The sequence below is a fragment of the Phalacrocorax aristotelis genome, chromosome 23, assembly GCF_949628215.1.
Source record: "Phalacrocorax aristotelis chromosome 23, bGulAri2.1, whole genome shotgun sequence".
Lineage (NCBI taxonomy): Eukaryota > Metazoa > Chordata > Aves > Suliformes > Phalacrocoracidae > Phalacrocorax > Phalacrocorax aristotelis.
This window is the reverse complement of record NC_134298.1, coordinates 4,882,279-4,902,245: the sequence shown is the minus strand read 5'-3', so window position 1 is coordinate 4,902,245 and position 19,967 is coordinate 4,882,279. Positions and strand designations below refer to the sequence as shown.

The 19,967-nt window shown below is 51.6% G+C and overlaps 1 protein-coding gene and 1 long non-coding RNA gene across 17 annotated transcripts in view; one reads left to right on the top strand and one right to left on the bottom strand.

Moving 5' to 3' along the window:
• The first annotated feature begins 78 nt into the window (after window positions 1-78).
• LOC142067882 (uncharacterized) lies at window positions 79-9,758 on the top strand. 2 transcript variants are annotated; one of them, XR_012664158.1, is made up of 2 exons: window positions 79-170; window positions 1,129-9,758. It is a non-coding gene; the product is annotated as an uncharacterized LOC142067882 (long non-coding RNA). The 2 variants fall into 2 exon arrangements; XR_012664157.1 differs by lacking the exon at window positions 79-170 and adding an exon at window positions 393-543.
• Window positions 1,401-19,967, bottom strand: part of FAM117A (family with sequence similarity 117 member A) — a 33,359-nt gene continuing 14,792 nt past the window's right edge. For 5 of the 15 annotated variants that reach the window (XM_075116882.1, XM_075116886.1, XM_075116885.1 and 2 more), the window contains 7 exons: window positions 9,576-9,738; window positions 5,984-6,100; window positions 5,335-5,448; window positions 4,880-5,014; window positions 4,134-4,356; window positions 3,641-3,761; window positions 1,401-3,123 (listed from right to left, as the gene is read on the bottom strand). In XM_075116882.1, coding sequence (XP_074972983.1) covers window positions 2,784-3,123; window positions 3,641-3,761; window positions 4,134-4,356; window positions 4,880-5,014; window positions 5,335-5,448; window positions 5,984-6,100; window positions 9,576-9,738 — 1,213 coding nt within the window. In that variant the 3' untranslated portion in view covers window positions 1,401-2,783. Of the gene's footprint in view, window positions 3,124-3,640; window positions 3,762-4,133; window positions 4,357-4,879; window positions 5,015-5,334; window positions 5,449-5,983; window positions 6,101-9,575; window positions 9,743-11,463; window positions 12,571-19,967 lie in introns of all 15 variants that reach the window. The other 10 variants (XM_075116888.1, XM_075116889.1, XM_075116891.1 and 7 more) reach the window with 8 other exon arrangements.

Here is a 19,967-nt window from a genome sequence, read left to right as displayed (position 1 = left end):
GGCCCCCCGCCCGGCCCGTCCGCTGCCGCCCGCCGCGCTGCCGGACCCGCCGCAAGGCGGGGGGCGGACGGGCGGCACCGGGGAGCGGTCGGAGCCGGGAGGGACAGGCGCGACGAGACCCTCCGAGGCTTCCCCGGGGCTGCGTCAGCTGTGGCTCGGCGGCGCTGGGGGTAAGCCTGTGCCCCTTGGGACAGGCGGCGCCATGGGCAGCCCCGGACTGAGGCCCTTCCCTGGCAGCGTCCCTCGCAGTGACGTAACCCTATGTGGAGCGCAGGGACTGGCTGCACGACCGGGGGCGGAGATAATGGGCGGTACCCGGTTGGCCTTCCAGCCGTCTCCTGAGCGACTGGGGCGGGCTGTACGCATGCGCAACGCGGCGGGGGGCAGCACAGCCGGCTGGGTATGAGCCAGCAGTGCCCAGGTGGCCAAGGAGGCCACCAGCCCCCGGGCTTGTGTCAGCACTGGTGCGGCCAGCAGGAGCCGGGCAGGGACGGACCCCTGTGCTCGGCCCTGGGGAGGCCCCACCTCGAATACTGGGCTCAGGTTTGGGCCCCTCGGGACAAGAAGGGCCTTGAGGGGCCGGAGCGTGTCCAGAGAAGGGCAGCGGGGCTGGGGCAGGGTCTGGAGCACAAGTGTGCTGGGGGGCGGCTGAGGGGGCTGGGGGGGTTTAGCCTGGAGAAGAGGGGGCTGAGGGGAGCCCTTCTCGCTCTCTGCAGCTGCCTGAGAGGGGCTGGAGTGAGGGGGGGGTCGGTCTCTGCTCCCAAGTCACCAGGGGAGGTTTAGGTTGGAGGTGAGGGAAAATGTCTTCCCTGCCAGAGCGGTCAGGCCCTGGCACAGGCTGCCCAGAGAGGTGGGGGAGTCACCGTCCCTGGGGGGTTCAGGAAACTTGTAGATGTGACACTTGGGGACATGGCTTAGGAGGCCTGGGGGGTTGAGTTGGCGGTTGGACTTGATGATCTTAGAAGTCTTTTCCAACCTTAACCATTCCATGATTCTATGAATGTAGGCTTTTCCTTCAGCGAACAGCATTTCCTTTCCACAGCCTAATCTAGAAGCTGTACTCACATGGCTAAAAACAAGCACAACTTTAACATCTTAAAACATCTCTCAACACTTACTGCCACTCAGCCTTGCAAGCAGTCCCAGCTTCAGCTGAGGAGCAGCGAGTCTGGTGTGCTCTGCGGAGCCGTCTGAGACCCAGCACCCTCCCCGTGAGCCCCAGCCAGGCAGGGTGAAACCCCGGCAGAGCCAGCGCATAGCCAGGCCATGGAGGACTGCAGAGCATAGCCTCGAGCTGGTGATGCTACTTCAGCTCTGATCCTGTTCACGGCTTCAACATCTCTCTGCTAAACCCTCCAGCCATGTGAGTTTAGACTCAATATATTAAAATCCCAAAGAAGTACTTTGGATGCCTGAAATATTTATTTTGTTTCCTTTTAACTGGCCATACCAGCATCTGCAAAAAAAACCCCACCAACCCTCTAAACAAGACAAGAGCTCCAAAGCTACCATTCCTCCTTTAAGCTTTGCAATACATACATAAAATACAGACTTCAAACAGCTGCAAAAATAGTGTCTTTGGAAGAAAATAGAGTTTCTACATCAGATACAAGAAAATATGCTTCTTCAATACAACCCAGAGCCTTTGCAACAGACCACAAAAATCAAATACTTTTGTTGTCAAGAGGCTTTTACAATCAATGTTCCCGTGTTATCGCATCACTTTCTAAGGCATCACGTTGGGACAGCGCTGCTGGATGTGGAAGCGCCTCAGGCAGCCGCAGCCACGGCTCCGTGCACAGAGCTGAGCCCTCGGTGAGGCAGAAGAGCCCTGGATCCCCACCTCCCTCCATCCAGCCCGCCCCAGGAGCCAGCCCCACAGCCAGGTGCTCGGGGCTCACAGCTGGAAAGCAGCAGGTAGTTTCTCTACAGCAGCAAAACACCCCCCTCGAGCAGGGACCTTTGTGCACTGCCAGTTTTCACTTCCATCCCCTCCTCCTGCAGCACGGCCAAGGCACCTGGAAGACCTTTGCCCACCCACAGGGAGACCAAGCCAGCAGCTCCCATCTCAGATGCTTCCTTTGCCCTCAGCCACGCAAGCTGCCAGAGCACACACCTGTGGAAGCCCGCATTTAGTCACCTGCACTCTCCCTGTTTAGCGCATGGCATTGTTAAAGCTCCAGGCTTGTTTCGAGGGGGTAAAGGTGTCCAGGGGAGGCACAGTCAGGGACCCGCTGCTCCCCAGCCCTCTCTGTGCTCCGAGGGAGATGAGCCGTCTTAGCAGTGCAGATGCACAATGTTTTCTGCTCCGATACATCCAAGGGAGGCCATCCTCAGGCTCCTTCTCCCCCCTTCCCACTCCCCAGGGTTCAGCAGTCCCAGAGAGCTGCAGGGGTGACGGGTGCTCGAAGCCACACCTGAATTCTCCCAGCTCAACCTTGCTCACAGAGCCACGGAGCACAAGTTTGCCTCCGCTCCCCACAGCGGTGCCCGGCTGCTCTTCACCAGCAGAACAATCACACAGGAAACAAAGACAATTCAACACAGGAAAGTGCTTTGAACAGGGGAGGCTCGGAGAAACCATCCTCTTCAGCAGCGAGGAGTCCCATGGCACTCTGTACTTCACAGTGTCTATCATCCTTGGAGGAAGCCTGCTGTGGTTCTCAATCCCAGGGCTGCCTCTCGGCTGTCACGTCCCACCTTCAAGGCACTGGTCTCCACAGGCTGGCAGAGACACGCTGAGGAGCCAGAGCTGCTGTTGCTGGCTAGGCTTCCCAACGGCTTCACACCACGAGAGAGCTGTGGAAGACGACGCTCTCCTCTGGCTGGCCACGCTTCCAGTGTTCGTAATTCAGTGAAGGAGACTTGGACACCTCGCCGAAGCTATCTACCGCAGCGTCCTTCCGCACCCCAAGGAATGGGGCGGGGGCTGTGGGCTGGCAGGATGTAAACGTGGCCGTGCCAGGGCTGGGAGAAGCTGGAAAGCCCCTGAAGAGGAAACCCACATTTGGGAAGAGAGGCTTCACCAGGCTGACGGGGCAGAAGGCAGAACCGGTGGGGTTGAAGTGCACTTTGTTCTTATCCGGGCAGGAAGGCCGAAAAGGCTGGTCAGGGCTGGGGGAGCTGAAGGAGAGACACAGAGTGGACACGATTAGGAACAGACAATCCCCGGGGCACCGAGCAGACGGTGCCTGCAGACGCAGGGAAAACACCTGGAGTTGTGCACTCTTCAAAGGACCCGACTAAAAGCTGAACTGGCTCTGTGCTGGACCGTTCTCCAGGCACAGAGCGGCACGAAGGGCGTGTTTTGTTTTGAAAGCACACTTATTAATAGGAGAACCACCTCTTCTCCTCAAGAGGCTCCGCCGGCTGAGAAACCCCCACCGGCCTGGGAAGGGCAGGGAGTCACAACATCCTTCCGAGCGCATCTGAGGGTCAGCAAATTCAGCTTTCAGCTCTTCCCACCAGGACCCAGCAGCCACATATTTGTTGGGAGTGTTTTCCTACGCTCCCTGTGCTCAAGAACAGGGCAGGGGTGGCAACTGCAGCAACCGAAGCCTCAGGTGCCCCCACCCCAGCATCCTCCCACGGGGACCAACCTCACAGGAGTTCTCTTCTGCCAATGACTCCTCATACTTACGAAGCTTCTTCAAAGGCCCGGACCTTCTCACATCCCTCGGGAGGTTCCCGTTTAAACATGTAGCTGTGGTTGGGCCGAGGAGAAGAAGCAAAGGCCAGGACTGGTGAAGGGCTGCCCTCCTCTGGCAGGGAAAGAGATAGATTTTGAGAAATTTTTAAAAGAATCCAACAGCGCTCTTTAACTCAAAACCAGATGTGCTCTTCTAGACCCTGGGGCTGCAGGCTACAATAACCCCAAAGCTGCAGCATTTATCTGTGTAGCTCCCAGCTCACATCCTCCATCTAGTACTGGGAACCACCCACCTGGTGGATAATTACTGGAGCTTTAAAAATCCACTACAGTTTAGCCAAGTTGGCCAAGACCCTCTCTCCCACCTCAGCTGCAGCTTCCAACCCACCACGCAGACAGGGAGGAGCCACCGCACTGAGGGTTTCACAGCACTGGCCCCTGTTGTCTCCCCTGACCTCCCGGCCCCTCTGCTTTCAGTATTTACCTTTCTCCTTTAGATCCGGCTGCACCTCGTCTGCTGCAGAGGAGGGCTCTTCCGCTGCCAGCCTTGCCGGGCTGTGTGGGGAAAGGCGGAGAGGCACAGAAGGGGAAGGAGAAAGAGAGAGGCTGCTACAGCTGCCACTGCTGGGCTCCAGAGTCAGAGACGCATCTCCAGAGCCTCTCTGGGCCGGCGCTGGTGCCCTGTGGCCGTCTGGGACATCCAGTATCTAGGGAGGAAGCAAAGCCTTAGAGGAGCAATGAAACCCTGTCAGCAGTGAAGGGGTTTAACAGCAGTTGCACCTACAGACAGCAGCTACTTGGGGTGCTGGATCCAGACACAGGCAGAGCCTCCACACTTCAGGGAGCGAGGCAGCCTCCTGCAACCAGCAGGACATCGACCCTTCGGCATCCTGAAGCGCACTTTGGTCTGTAAGCTATCTGGGGTTGCCGCTCCCACGCACGGGGCGAAGCAGCCTTTGGATGCCAGTCTAAGACAGCATCTTACAGCTGTCAGTGAGGTGGCATCTGTCCCGAGGTTACTACTAGCTGGTCTCTCATAGCACCAGCAAGCTTTAAGATGGGAAGCCAGCAGCCACTTGACTCAATTTAGACAGTTACATGCCTAAACAAACTAAAACTAGACACAGAGACGGTCCCCATGGCCAAGAAACAGACCCAGGCAGTGTCTTTAGAGGAAAGGATTTCCAAGACCACCCAGAAGATCCAGGGCATCTTGTGACCTTCACTTACCCGCAAAAGCTCTTCATCTCCCTGTTCCTTCACAAACACTTCCTCCAATTCCTGGTTTAGCCCTTCGAGGCTCCTATGCAAGCAGGGGCTGAGCCTCAAAACAGGAGATGGAGAAAGGAAGCCTGAAGAAGAGTCCTGTAACAATCCAGAATCGAAGCAGTTAGTTACATCTGCCCAAACCCAGCGGTAACATCCTGTTCCCACAGCTCTCCAGGGCTCAGCCAAAGCCTTCCAGGAGGCTGACGACAGAAGACTGACAGCAGTCTCATGTAAACTCACTGACTGCAGATCGAAGCACAGGGTTGAAGAGGTGGGGGAAGAAGAGGAAAAACACATTCTCCCTTCTCAGGCATGAGAGGAGTCTGAGAACAGCTTGGCCACCTGCCCAAAGACGCTTGTTCTCCACCTCACTAGGACACACGGTGAGAGCAGAGCGGGGGGAGACATGAACGTACCCTGAGCGATCCAAGGACAGCATGGTCCCCCTGGAGCGGGGAGCTCTTCTCCTTTTCTTTGCCACTTCTGCCATTTAGCTTTGTTCGCTGGAGCTGTTGCTTCAGTTTGGCAATCTAGCAAACAAAGTTTCAGCTACAGAACCAGACAGGCCAACACACCTCCACCAAAAAGGATCATGCCTTGTCTCTCTCCTCCCCCGCTTCCAACCCACAAGGAAGTGCCAAAATAGAGACGGTTTCAGTCACACAAGCAGTGGGTCCGGCCACCTCTCCAAGGATGGACCAGACGTACTCGCAAGGCCTTGTCACAAACTGCAATGCGGCCAGTGCCCTTCCTCTAGCGGATCTGGGTTATCTTCCACCAACAGAGCATTAGGAACTAGCCCCTGCTGGGACCCACACACGCCACAACACCGACGAGCAATGCACTGAGTTTCAGTGGAGCTACTTTACAATAGCTGCCTGCTAGAGGAAGCCAGCAAGATCAGTCTTTAGTTGAATCAGAGAGCGTTAGGGATGAGAACAAGGGCTAAGATCTCATCTTCAACAGTATCCTGTCCTCCCGCTCCCCTCCCATGCAAGCAGGAGCCTCCTATACATTAGCAACTAACACAGATCTTGCTCAAGCATTGGGAGTGGTCTATTTTACCTCTCTGCGGTGATCTGTGCTACCCCAAGAAGCAGAACGCTTGTGAGCACTGGAGCTGGCTTTCCCCACTTCCACGTCATGCCAGGACACTGGAGTCTGAAGTGATGAGAAACACGGCTGAGAATAATCACAACATTTACTGGTTTAGAGACTGGTGGTAGAGTCCTAAAAATAAACGATCAACTACCGCCCATTCAGAGTCCTGTTCCAGTCTCCCCCATGAACAGAGTACTCATAACGTGCATTAAGAGATAGCCGTCTATTTATATTTGCCAAAACAAAGCCACTTTCGCCAGATTTGCGCCTATTGAGAAACTGGACCTCACAGACCTACAGGGCGAGACACCTGCCCAGGAGTCAGTGGCTTAATCACCGCAAGTACCTGGCCCGATAAAGGGCACCAAGCCATTACCCCAGAGAAACAACCACAACCGCCCCTCGCGCTGCTTGCGCAGGCTCCCGGCTGATGAACGCTGACGTTGGGTTTCAGGCACTCGTTGTATGAAGCATTACCGAGAGGAAAAGCCTCACCCAACTGTGAGAACACACAACTTGCTTCTGAGACCTCAGGCTCCCGTATCGGAGTTCAAAGGCGTAACCAAAACCAGAGCTTGGCCTGCAGACTGGCTGCTGCTCTTGCCGGAGCCCTGGAAAAACCCGGCTGCCTCTCCAGCTCACGTCCCTCCGTCTGCAGGGCTGGCAGTTCTCAGCTGACTCTCTTCATGCAGGAAAACAGCCTCAGCGTCACATTGCACAGCTGTTTTCCAAGCAACAGCTACATTTTGAATATCAATGGGAATCAGAAAGGGCTGTTAATCTGATCAGCAAAGGGTGTGAACTTCCTTCCACTGAACTCAGCCCTCTCGGCAGAGGCTCCAGGATCAGAACAGTCCCAAGGCACAACATTTTCAAGCCCAGCCATCATTTTTTCCCCAACATCACATTTCAGTGCCTCTCAAAACGCTCACCCTGTGTCACTGCTGCCTGCCATTTCTGTGGGAGGCTTTGGATGATGCTTCCCTCCTCCATCCTCAGCGACAGGCTGCCAGAAGGTGCAAGGGCCTGAGAACAGTTCCTCTCCAAGCAGCTTGACTGATCTCCCCAGAGGCTACTGCAAGAACAGCAGCTGTTTTAAACAACCCTGTTGAGTCATGAGGATGACAGGAGCCTCTTCTCTCAAAACAGGTTTTAAAATCTATTTAAACCAAAGGACCAAGGCAAGTTTCCTAGAGGGGTACCAGGTTTCCCTTCTGTAAAGGGGTACAGGTGATTTCTAGGCTGAAATCCAACCCTCACCTACCTTCACAGGCTCTGAAGGCAACCCCTCCTCATACACACCACCAAGCAGAGCACGCTGCGTTCCCTACAGCTAAAACCATTTGCAGCCTAGGTCTCCGTTTTGCAATGCCTGTAAGCAGCAGTCGGCTCCGCACACAAGTTGTTCCACTCAATTTATGGTGTTCGGTTTGAGAGAAGAAACCCGTTCAGCCTGAGCCATCGCTCTGAGGCCCCGCGAAGCTCAGCGCAGTCGGTCGCGGCCATCCCCGCGCTACCCGGGCCGTGCCAGACAGAGCCGAGGAACAGACCGACGCGATAGGAAACCCCGCGGCAAGGGCCAGCCTCGCGCTTTCAGCACACGGCACATCTGATCTCATTTCCTACCTCAAATATTCTCTCCTAAACAACTCAAACATCATTATTTGGCCGTTATCCCGAAACATTGTGTCATTTTATATCCCAGTAGATCACGCACATAAGAAAGCTAAGGAGATGAGGCTAAGGTCTAAGAGACAAGACTGCAGCCCTGTCCCACGTTACTGCAAGAGGCAAGTCTGTGGGAAGCTGAACTCCAGCTGCTCAGAACAGCCCTGCTTTGCAGGACGTGACAGAAACTCTCAAGTCACTGGAAGCCTCCTGAGCCCTGTTTGAGAAGTCACTTATTGCAGCCTATTGCCGTGATACCCAGAGAACTGAGCACCACAGCGGTGCTCGCAAAAGCCCTAGGGCCTAAAAAGGAAGAAAAGACGCTGTTTGCAATAGGAAGGCCTGAAAATGAAGAGCGCGTCCGCGTCCCACCTCTCGCAGGCAGACTGTCAAGGCAGAAGGAAGTTACAGAACCTTTTGTACCAACTGTGGCAAAACCGCTTCCTCAGAAAAAGGAGAGAAAGAAATGCTTCGCACAGCAAGATAAAGCCACAAGCTCCAATCGTGTCTAGTGCTGCCATCCTCACCCCCGCACCGAACACCTGCAGTTCTATCTCTCACTTAACCACGTTACGATAGCAAATCTACAGAGCTCTGCAAAACAGCTGATCAGTAGCTGAATAAGGAAGTAAACATGTACTGGCTAGCAGAGAAAGTCCCAGGTTTGATAACTAGTAAGCCTGAAAACATGGAAGGAGCGGCGAAGTCCTGGAGGTTACGATGAGGACGGTTTGGGGATGCACAGGGCAGCCTAAACCCGGGACTTTATTCCCAGCTTTCAGCTGACAGACACCTTTGCGTGTGGAACAGGAGATCGCTGCTCGCTTCACAGGCGTGTTGCAAGGTGAAATTAGCACCTGCAAAACACTTGCAGATAACTGATGAAAGACTGCGGCACACCTGGCCTGTTCACTGCATAGAGGAACCATCAGCTCCCTGCTCAGCAGAGCCTCAATTAACACATTGGTGTCTTCCGTTCCAGGAGGAAGGAGGCACCCCTCTTCTCCAAGCCTTCCCCCAAAAGGGCCACATACACATGAGACTAATTAGCCCCAAAACACTGGGGTTGGTTCAGCGTTCCCACCATTGCTGATGAAGACAGAAAGGAAGAGTATGCTTCCCTGACTCAGAAATAAAGTTAGACAAATTCTTTCCCTTCCTTTCCAGCACGCCCTCTGCCCTCAGCAGCGCTCTTGGGCACTAGGACTGAAACAAAAGCAGGCAAGAGCACTTTGGAAAATGACAATGGAAGTTGGAATCCAATTAAGAATTTCCTGCAAACAGCCCTGTAATAAATTGTTGAATAGCGAAGATAAAACAGCAAGTTAACAGAGATTGAATGTGCTAAATAAACAACTTGTTAAGCAAGCAGATGCTCTTATCCTTCTAAAGCCTTTCACCTCCGCAGATAGGCAAGCACTATTTGCTGCCACACAGTAATATTTACAGGTTGCTAAGAGTTCCTCGAGGTCTGGAGCTTTTCCATTGTGCAGCGGAGCGCTGTGCGGTTCGTGCTAGCGAGCCCTTCTGTGGGAGCACCCTCGACTTCTCGCAGCCTGTGGCACGCAGCCCGCCAGCGTTATATAAGGACTTGGCCCAGAACTGCGAGCCAGAGGGGGAAAAAAAAGCAGCACTGAGCCAGTACTGGAGCAGAAAGCCAGAGGCCATCTGCCTCCAAACAAGGCCAAGGAAATTCTAACTCTGCACCAAAGCGGAATCAATTGAGGCTGAGAAGCAAAAAGGGAAAAGAAGCCTTCCTAGAAAGTTGCAGCTGGACGGATGGAAATTTAACGCCTTCCCTGTTCGCCCCCAGTTTACAGAGCTTGTTTCAGTTCTGCAACCCTCTCCTGGCCCGGAGACCTCAAGGGCAGCCTGCAGGTGTTTATACCTGGGTAGCTTTGTCATTCATGCACGAAGTGGAAGCTCCTTCAGTGTCCCGCGGCCACTGTCCCAACAGGTACGAGCCCACGATGGTGTCCAGCGAAGACGTGCGCCGCACACGGGGCTGCCGGGGACGGCAGGGCTTCTCAACAGCAGCAGCACACGGAACACTAGCTAGACGAGGGGGGGGGAGAAAAGAAGAATTAGACCTCCAAAGCCAAGATTCAGCAAGAGCTATCACAGTTAACAAGCCCACGTCCCCTGCAAAGATCACAGGAAGGGAACTAGCACATACAGCCCAGAGAAGTCCATTTACTTTTCGGAAACCAGAGTCCTATTGCTTCTAACGTGCCCAGTGAATGCCCAGTCTCACAACAGCTTTTCCCTGCCGAGGCCATGCTGCTGCCCAGCCTCAGTTTGGCTGCTCAAAGTCAGCTATTGAAAACAAGCAGCAATAGAAACACCACGTCAGTAGAGTGGGCCAGCAAGGGCTGGCCGATTGACTGCTCAATCTGCCCTCCTCCTCGCTCCTCCGCTCCAGAGAGCCGTACTCACGCTTATCACCAAGAGATTGCTTCTCTAGAAGCAAAGATTTTATTGCAGTCCTTAAGTGGCTGCTTGAAGCCATTGATTAGACATTCCAGTCCAAGTCAAGGAAGCTGCTCCACAACCGAGTGAAACACTCACCATGTCCACATTGCTTTTGCATGACCGCTGTATTAAAAAAAACCCCACTCCGTACACGCTGTCATAAGGCCGTATTTCTTTACTAGCCGGAGCACAATGCTTAGTGAGACGACCCAGGCTCTTACCCATGGTCAGAACCAAGAGCAAAAGGGAGCCCGGGTGCCTCGGTTTCCCCCAAGGAAGCCTGCAATGGCTCGCTCCCAGTTTCAAGGAGGCCAAGAGAAAGCCTGCAAAGTCGTGGATCCTCCAGTGGGACTACACGAGTGCTGAGTGTCATTAGTAGGTGTGGGCATTCGTTCAGCAAAGGCTAGAAAGGGAGGTACATGACCTGTTCACCATCATAACCCACCGCCGGTGGGGCCCGCGCTGAAATGCAGGAGCTCTGGATCTGCCCAGCTTCCATGGAACGGGCACACTGCCTGTTCAGACACTACTTTCATAATGGTAGCTAGAAACACCATCAACAGAAAAGCTTTGTAAGTAAGACTAGTTTAAGTTTGCGTGTCAGCAGTGATGCACGCCAGTGCAATCCCATCGCAAGGACGGAGAGCCAGGTGTCTCTCCTGGCAGGCTCCAGCAAGGGGAGGCACAGAGCACATGCTCCGCTTGCCTCCTGCCTCCTCCATCACATCCTGCCCAGCTCCAAACGCGGTGTGATCAACAGGCAGCCCACAGGCAGGCAGGTCAGCTGCCCTCTTCTGCAGCCCTGCTGTCACCCCTGCAGCTCAAAAAAAGGTGTTATTGCCAAAACCAAAAACGTAGCAAGAAAGAGGCAAGTTCAAGCCAGCAGGAAAGGTCTGTTTGCATTTCCTTTTGATTAGACGTGCAAATTACCACACACATTAGAACCAGCCCTGTGGCCTCCCAGCAAGATATTAAGGCCATGCACAGCTCTGCTCCAGCTGCTTTGTGTACAGACATTCCCTCCTTCCTCCCCAAAATGAGGGCATGGCAGGCAGGTAGCAAGTTAATCACTCAAACCGGCGTTAGCGCCGTTAAGCACTGTGCTGTATTTGACAAACACCCCTGTGTACAAAGGTGCTGAGGCACCCACCGTAGGCTCATGGGCCCTGGCCTGTTAAATACACCTTTTTATCAACTAAAATACCAATTGAGCGGTGGAATTTGAGTTCTAGGTGAGAAAAGGTAGGAACAAAAAGGCACGTGGGAGGGCAAGAGAAGCATTAGTCCTTGCATGACAGCCACACCTCGTAAGGTCCACACTGGATTAAAGGCTTATTGTGTTGGGTCCAGCTGGCATTTCAAGGCACACTCCTTGCTCCTAACAGTAAGACAGCTACCACTAACTCTAATTTAGAAACTCGTTAGTATTTGCAGCTTCCTCTTCAGTGCCTCATTGTCCCCACAGGCTATGTTACTTGCATCTCCATTACGTATGACTTCAGCTGTCTCTTCCTCTCACGCTGCTCTCCCCAACCAGGCTGCTGACAGAAGGACCGAACACTGCTGCACCAGGGCAGCCCCTCTCCTGTGCTGCTTTGACAGCGCACGCCCCCCACAAAGCTCTCCGAGAGGCCCCCTTTGATACAACCGTCGCTGACAGGTCGCCTTTGTACGGCGAACCTTCAGCGGGGCAACACATCAAAACCAGCCCAAAAGGTCCTTGAGAGCAGACGTGACTGAGAGGCGACGTGGCCTGCTGCGGTGACTGCATCGCTCGTGTACGATGGCCGACAAAACACCTCAGGCTAACAACGTATCAACGGCAAGAACTGCCTTTTCACGAACTACAACCCTGCTACCGAAGAATTCTGTCTGTTTTTAAGCGGCACCGAGAAGCCCGAATCGCCGGGGGCCGCTGGAAGCAGGCCTGCCCCTCCACGCGGCGCAGAGGCTGCGTGCACAGCGCAGTGTTCCGGGCACAAGGAGGAGGGCGCGTGAGAGGCGCCGAGGCAGGGTGGAGCGTCCTGTTTACAGCTCCGTGCTATTATCATCCCTCCGCACCGAGCCTGCACAGCTGCCACCTGGCCACAGGCTCTGGAGCGGGTCCAAGCCAGCTCCACAGCTGAGAAGCATCAGGTTGTGGCACTTTTACTTTTCATGTGACAGTAAAGCTGGTGCAGATAACAGAACCGTCGCCGTATCTCCAGGAACCATTTGGCTGCCTCCAGTTGCTGCATGAGGCTTTCATGCAGCCACAAGCCGGAGACTGGTGCAATGCATGCGTTTAAAAGTGGAAAGTTTTCAGTGCTGGAGTCCTAGATTTGCAGCGCCCCTAGTCCTTCCCAACCACACGAACATCAGTGAGCTCAGCGCTTCCTAAGTGGTCTCTCTAGGCCAGCCAATCTCTGCATCTAAAGAGAGAAAATAAAAGCCTTCAGTAAACCTTTTAGAAATTTCTGGGGCCCCTCTTCACTAACAGTACTTACAGCTGAATCAAAAAACCACGGTAAGCAATAAAGCTCGCGTTACTACTTTCTATAGAGTTGTAGAATTTTCTTCCTTCCCTCTCCAGATTTCATCCTGGGGAAACTGACCCTTTAGTATCAGAAGAATGTTTGGAAATTTAGGGACGTGCTGTTCAGACCCTGACATTTTTGGAATATGACCCCGCAAAAGGTCTGTCTGAAAGTGCTGAAGCATAAAATAACAGTCCATGTTTAAATATAATCAGCTTTCAAGTTAACCGTGGAATGACGGGCTGCCCGAGGCTTGGCTACACAGGGAAGCCTTCCTGGCGTTCCCCGGTATCGAGGCCGGACCTAATGGGTTCGGACGCCGCTTTCGATTTGTTAGCTCAAGCAGGAGTGGTAAGCTTTCAAGAGAGAATTCGTCAGGGAAAGTTTAGCTGAGATGGAACCTAAGCAACTCTGTCAATAACTAACTTATGCAAATATCTTCCGCCCCAGCGTAACAGAAATTACTGCTAATTATCTAAGTTCTCTATCAGCTTCCCCCATCTACACCTTTTAATGCCCTTTACGACACATCATCTTATTCAGATGATGCTCCTGATTTGGGGGATGGGGCAGTAGGATAACATAAATGCCTTAAGTTGAATTTCTCACGGGCCTGTCAAACCGCAGCAGGACCCTGTGATACAGAACTATCTCTTTTAGACAAAATATTCACACCGAGCCAGGCTGCTGGATGTGCATCAGTGTCCCCTAACTGCACCCTCAGCACCACTTCCTTGAGCTTTAACATCTTCCTAGACAATCTAGCTGGGAGATCTCCAGATGAAACATTTGTTTTTCGCACTACAGCTGCTCGGACACAGTTCAGGTGACATAAGCAGAAGGGACCCAACTGTGGCATTGCTGTGGTGGTTACCAGGGCAGGAGCTCCTCCAGCGGAAAGGAAATAAGCTACCTGCTGTGCCACAGCACTAAGAGCACCTGTGCTCATCTTAAGGACTGTGCTGCTTAATGAGTTCCAGCTCTAACCAATACTTTTGCTGTAGTGGAGGTCTTGGCCATGGCATCGCCCCGAGCTCACTGGCTCCGATCCGGCAGAGCAGGAGGTGAGGCTGGTACAGAGCAAGAAACCCCATGCCTTCTCTTCTCCTCGTCTTGTTTTAAAATGTAACTGGACAAGAGACATGTGCAGGACTTCCAGAGGATGTTAAGGACTGTGATCCACAAACCACGTCAGGGAATCGCGCTTCATCTAACCCCACTCTGCAAGATGGTACTCGATCAGGAAACCTATCTCCTCTGCAGACCGAAACTGCTTTAACTGGGCATTTCCAGTGCAGCGACAAGCAGTGGAAGCGTTAGTGAAAGATTAAAACGGAAGCTTCAGCATTACAACCTGCTTAAATCCCCTCTCTATTTCTCTGCAGTTTCGTCATGGCAAATCAAGTTACCTGACAGGTTGCTGCCAAATAGGACAAAAAAATCTCAGCAGTAAGCAAGCTGTAGAAATACAGCCTCGGTTTTTATTTAGGTTTTTTTCCCCCCAGATGGAGCAGGTAAAGGAAATTGTGCGTCCTGACTGCTGCACTGAGGAAATGCAACAGAATCAGTTATTTTTGAACAGTCCAAATCTTTGACACAGCAATGACTAAAGGTCTTTACAGGGAAAGAATTGCCTTTTCCCAGCATTGAGCCTTTACTGCACTCTCATGCAGAAGAAATGGGAAGATGTAAGAAACTGTGCTTGCAGCCATCGCACTCAGTCCAGGCACTTCCACGTGGTGCACCAAAGCGCTGCTATTGCATGCTGCTTCTGCAAAAGCGCTCCTGGAGAGGACCTTAATCTACCACACAATCTGAAAGCAACGCAGGGTTATGCAAGGAACAAATGCTTTTGCCCCGGGAATCCCAGAAAGCCTAAAAGGAGATGAACAGGCAGTTTTGCTTGTTCTTAATGAAATTTAAAATCCCACGCTTAGCACACTGCAGAAATCTGCAAACATACTAGAAAATAGAAGCGTTTCACAAGAACTCTCGGCATGGTCAGGGCTAGCTACCAAGACAGGAACGAAGGCACGATCAAGAGGGTGCCAGAGCAGGGGCACAGGCTGCCCAGAGAGGCTGTGGGGTCCCTTCCCTGGAGACATTCACCCCCCGCCTGGATGCGGTCCTGTGCCCCTGCTCAAGCAGGGGGTGAGACGGGATGAGCTCCAGAGGGCCCTTCCAACCCCCACCTTTCTGGGAGTCTGTGAAGAGCGAGATTGGTGCTGGGATGAAAGTTCACAGAAGCTGGAGAGAAAAAGAGTATCCTCTCCACAAAGACAGCTACGGACACGTCTGTGGAAGTGGAAGATCTCAAGCATTCACCAGAAATGGAGCAGGAGGTCCAGAGAAGCCTGCCACAACATGCTTACTCAAGGTACCAAGAGACAAACGAGGCTATAGATACACGCCATCTGAGGGCCTCCACAAAACCCCACCAGAAACCAAAGCCAAGCAGGGATGCAGAGATGATCTCCAGCAGAAGACAGGCAGCAGGATGACTAGAAGCAGCCTTTGAAGGCTGGACACAGTCTGTGTTTTCTGGGAAAAGAAAAATCTCACTTTATCCCAGGAGCAAGAAAGGAAAGTTGTGTTCAGTAGTAAGGCAAGGGGGAAGAAGAATGCAGCAAGACAACGAGCTGCAATTGGTACGTATGGGCAGAGGGAAAGAACAACCTGAATGTTACGGGCCTTCAAAGGGGAGAACGAACCCGGAATTTATAGGGGATTAAAAGGTAATGATATACACAACCCTCAGCCACTCCTGCAAAAGAGTTACCAGAGCCACAGCAGTAACTTCTGGCACCAACTCTTTTCACCTCAAGCCTCTGCAAAGGAAGCATTCTACATCTCTCTCCATGTTTTAAAATGATAATCCCTCTGCCTTTAAAGATGATTTACAACTGAAGGGCAATTCATGCCCATGCCAGGATGGGATTTCATAGCTCTTTGCTCATTTCAGTAAACATTAATACAGAAATGCAAAACCCTCAGAGCGCTGAAATCCATTGCACCTTCCGGTGAAGAGGCAGAAGCTGTGGTTAAACCACACTGCCCCCCATGACTCTTGCTCAAACCGTACGCACACACCCCAAGTCACCCAAAAAAGTACCTGCTGTTCCCAAAGCACAGCCCTGAGAAACCCCGCAAGAACCGTTCTCTGCTTCAGCGCTCGACCGACACAGAAAGGAGCAACCCACCAAGGGGGGGGTTATCGCAAAAGCGGGGAAAAAAAAACCCAAGGGCAAAGAGGATCCTACACCAGGTTGAGGAGCTGGATTCTCATCTGATAGCACCCAGAGGACGACTTGCCCCACAGGCTTCTGCTGAACCGGCCCCGAGGGCTTCACAACTGGCCCGGGAGCACAAGGGAAGAAATTCCAGGCTTTGTAATCACTCCCCTGGTTACAAGCAGAGTTAAGAGTACAGCTGGAGAGAGCTGCCCGAAGGACACCGCATCTGCAGATGTCATTGAAGGAAACTAATAGGGGACACCAGCAGTTCAAGCTGCCTTTTTTTTTTTTTGGATGCAGATATTGTTAAACAGCAACTCGCTTCAACACAGCTCAAGGCTGAAACTGAAGCTGAACACCCAGTTGATGGAGGAACAGAGCTGAACTCTTCACCTCTAACTTAATTCTTACAAAGTTTGTTTTTCAAATGATAAAACAATCTGAAGAATTTCAACGTCCTCAAAGTCTTGGTTGAAGTGCAAGTTTCCTAGATGTAGCCTGATGCAAGGCACCACTTGGGTGGGATCGTCAAGCAAGCCCATCTCTTACCCACTGATCCAGGCTGGGAGCGCTTCTGGACTGCCTTTAATCTCTGAAATTTAAGTAAGAACTAGGGAAAACACAGATGGGCAGGCAGCCTCTCATGAACAACAAGAGTAGTTTAGAAACAAGCAAAAACTTGTTCAAACATAAGACCTTCAGGATTTGTTCACTCTGATCCTGGAGAATACAGATGACTGAGGAGCTACCAGGATCATCCATGCCACCCTTATCAGGAGAGTGAAACCCAAGCAACACAGACAGAGCTGCAGGTTTGGTTTTTTTTTTCCCCCCCCTTTTTTGTTAACCCTATGTAAATCAACTTCTGATAAGCATCTAGGAATCAAGATCACTGCAAAAGGCAGGGCTCTCACTCTCAAGATGAGAAACCTTTGATTCTCGAGCCCTTGGAAGTCTTCCAGTAGAGATAAAGTCAAACAAAACAGAGGAAGACATCCTTGACATTTCTACAGTTACAAACAAGGTGGAAAACAAGGAAAAAGAAGGTTTCCTGTCCTTTATAAGCATATAACTCCATAAACCACGGCAACGCTTTACGACAAGCCCTCCTCCACACTCCCAGTCACCTTTATGGCTAGCTGCAGTTAAGCCATCTGCCTGGAGGGCCTAACATGAAGCCACCAAAACAACTTTTCAACAAAGAAGAAAAATCACAACTTCTGATATACCTTCCCATCGCCTTCCCAGTGCTTTTGCTAACTGGGAACAGGATAGCAAAGCTAATATTAGCTCAGGGTTACAGCTAGCCTGAGCAGTGTAAGCACAGCAGCCTTGCGCATACAGCACTTGCACACAGCAGCCTCAGGCTCAAGCATGCCAGGAACTGTACAAACTCTGTAATTCCTGTTCCTGAACGCTTCCAGCCTGAAAAGATGGCACACAAACGATGAGAAACTGAGGCACCGGGAGGAGAAGCAGCTTGCCCAGAGTCCTGCAGCGGGTTCCAGGCGAGCATGGAAACAATTATCTCCCGTTATTTTCAAAGAATGGGCTAACCATACAACCTTCTTTGATATTTTCCTCATTTCCTGTACACTCAACCCTGCATTATCAGGTGGTTTGAATGGCAGCACCACAAGCTTAATTTTTAATGCAACAAGGCCTGTTTAATATAAATTCCAAGAGGGAATATTTTTACAGGCTCACCACTAGTGGTCTTTCTTGGAGATGTTTCTTGTACAACTGTGAATCCCACTAAATCAGTATTGTCATCTAAAACTGCAGGAGCTATGAGGGAAGTGCCAAGATCAGCTCGGAGCAGTCAACGCTGCCCTTTACGCAGTATTTCAACATCCAAGCTTTGCATAAAGAGAACTCATTGCACTTCGGTGCTCACCATTATTCCTCTCACAGGGTTAGGCCAAGTCCTTGTTTTTCCTTTCACACCGTGCAGTCAGACAGTAAAGCGTTTACCGCACCTGGAACTGGACTGCTGCTTCTCTGCACAAAGAGGTGCTCGGATGCCTTCAGTTCTCTACTCACCCAACCAATGTTGAAAACTTTACTGTGGTCCATGCAATTGTGTTAGATAAGCCCCAGCTGAAAGAAAGATTCACCAATAAAAAAAAAAAAATCCATCCAGGGTAAATGACCTGAGAGCTTCCTAGTTCCTCTGGAGCCTTCTGCTCTCGAAGGGACAGATCACACTGACTGCACACTCCTTCCCCCCTGCAAATTTGTTTTTTAATGTCATCTCCAGCATTTAAAAGCAGGGAAAAACTTGTTTCGCCCACGGAATGTCAACACAAGTCAAGATTAGTTATAGCTGTGTCCTTTGTTTCCCCTTTCCCACACCCGTATCCAGAGGCTAACAAACTGGGAGCAGCAAGTTTAGAGTGAAGGTATGATCTGCATCAGCTGAGAGCTGCAATACCATGAATGGGCTCCAATTACTGTGCCAGAAACTTGTTCTACATTAAACAAAGCCACCTGCAATGCTTTGCCTCCAAACCTGAGCCACGTATTGTACTCGGCTGTGTTTTGCACAAAGACCAATCTGATGCCATAGGACAGAGGCAGGATTCTTCCCAGCTAGTGCAACAGCAGGACATCTTCAAGGCTTTTCCCATCCCTCAACCAGTCCCTACATGACTGTTTTTCCCCATTACAGCTTCCTACCTGCGCTTAACCCTTTAATTCAATCGGCCTGCTTACCCACAGCAAAACCCTACAGGCAGAATTACTTAATGGTGAATCCCAAACTTTGGAAATGCAAAGCTTGTCGAAGCAGCTGCTTGCACAGTGCAGCAGCACAATCTCCCCATGGCAGTACTCTGCAGCCTCACCTGAGGGTTTCTGTTTCTCTTTTGAAGAGTTAAAACCAACCAAGCGGCTACTTCTACTGAGATATCCCTTCTCCAAGATGGAATTTTTCATTTTCAAGCCAGGTACAGGATATAAACATTACAAACCTGCGTGACCCTTGGTCATTTGCTTACGCACCCACCGAAAAACTACAGGTGTTAAACAGCATAAAAGAAAACTGAAGAACAGACACCACAAACATCTGGATCACCGTTTCTGTAACGAAAAGCCTTTATACCCATCCCTCAGGGACACAAAACCCCATCAGATACCAACTGCTAAAGCAAACACGGTAAGGCCTGAAGCACTTAAGATATTCAACTAATAAGACTGAGGGGGGAGGAGACCCCCATACTCTGCGTGATGCCTGCAGCAAAGGAAAGAAGCCGAGAAAGATACCATGAACAGCTCTGCTCCCACAGCACTTTCAAGTGGTAAACAGACAATTTTTATTCCTAAAGAAACATTTCCATTTCACTAAACATACACTCAGACAGTATTGCCTATGAATAGTGTCCCACTCGTCTGCCTCTATAACATACACCAGGCACGGGTTTAATTCAGATACCAAATAAAGATATTTGGCAGTCTGCTCACTTAGCCTCTCTAGCAGGATCCACACAGCAAAAACAACTGGGCATCTCAAAAACAGGCAAGTTCAGCAGGCAAGCAACAAAATCCCATCTAGATGAGTCAGCTCAGCCAACAGTAACTTCCTGAAAAGCTAAAAGGCACCACATAATTCCGGGGTTGTAGGGGTGGTGGTGGGAAAACCACTGAATTGATCTGAATTCTGGTGAAGGGAGACTTATAGCAAAGCTTTGGTTTCACAGAGGGTTAATGTGAAATAGATGAAGCGCAAGAAATGGGTCTTGCCAAAGCCATCCGTGAAGCCTCCAAATCAACCGTTCAGGTATACAGGTGAGGACTCGCACCTCTGCGCCTCGCCGTTCTTCCCCCTGACACCGCGCCATCACTGATGAGCGGGCGGCATTTGGAAGGCCGACAGGCAGTTACCCTTCCTCCTCCCAGGAAATCTACTCCAATGCTCTTCAGCTAAGCAGTTGGTAGGTAACTCCTGGCGCAGCTCTGCATCCCATCTCACCCCCCGCACATCTAATGAGCGCCCTGAAGGAGGCTGCCCGACTGGGACCATCTGACATGGCTTTGCTTCTCCACCCTATTCCATCTTCT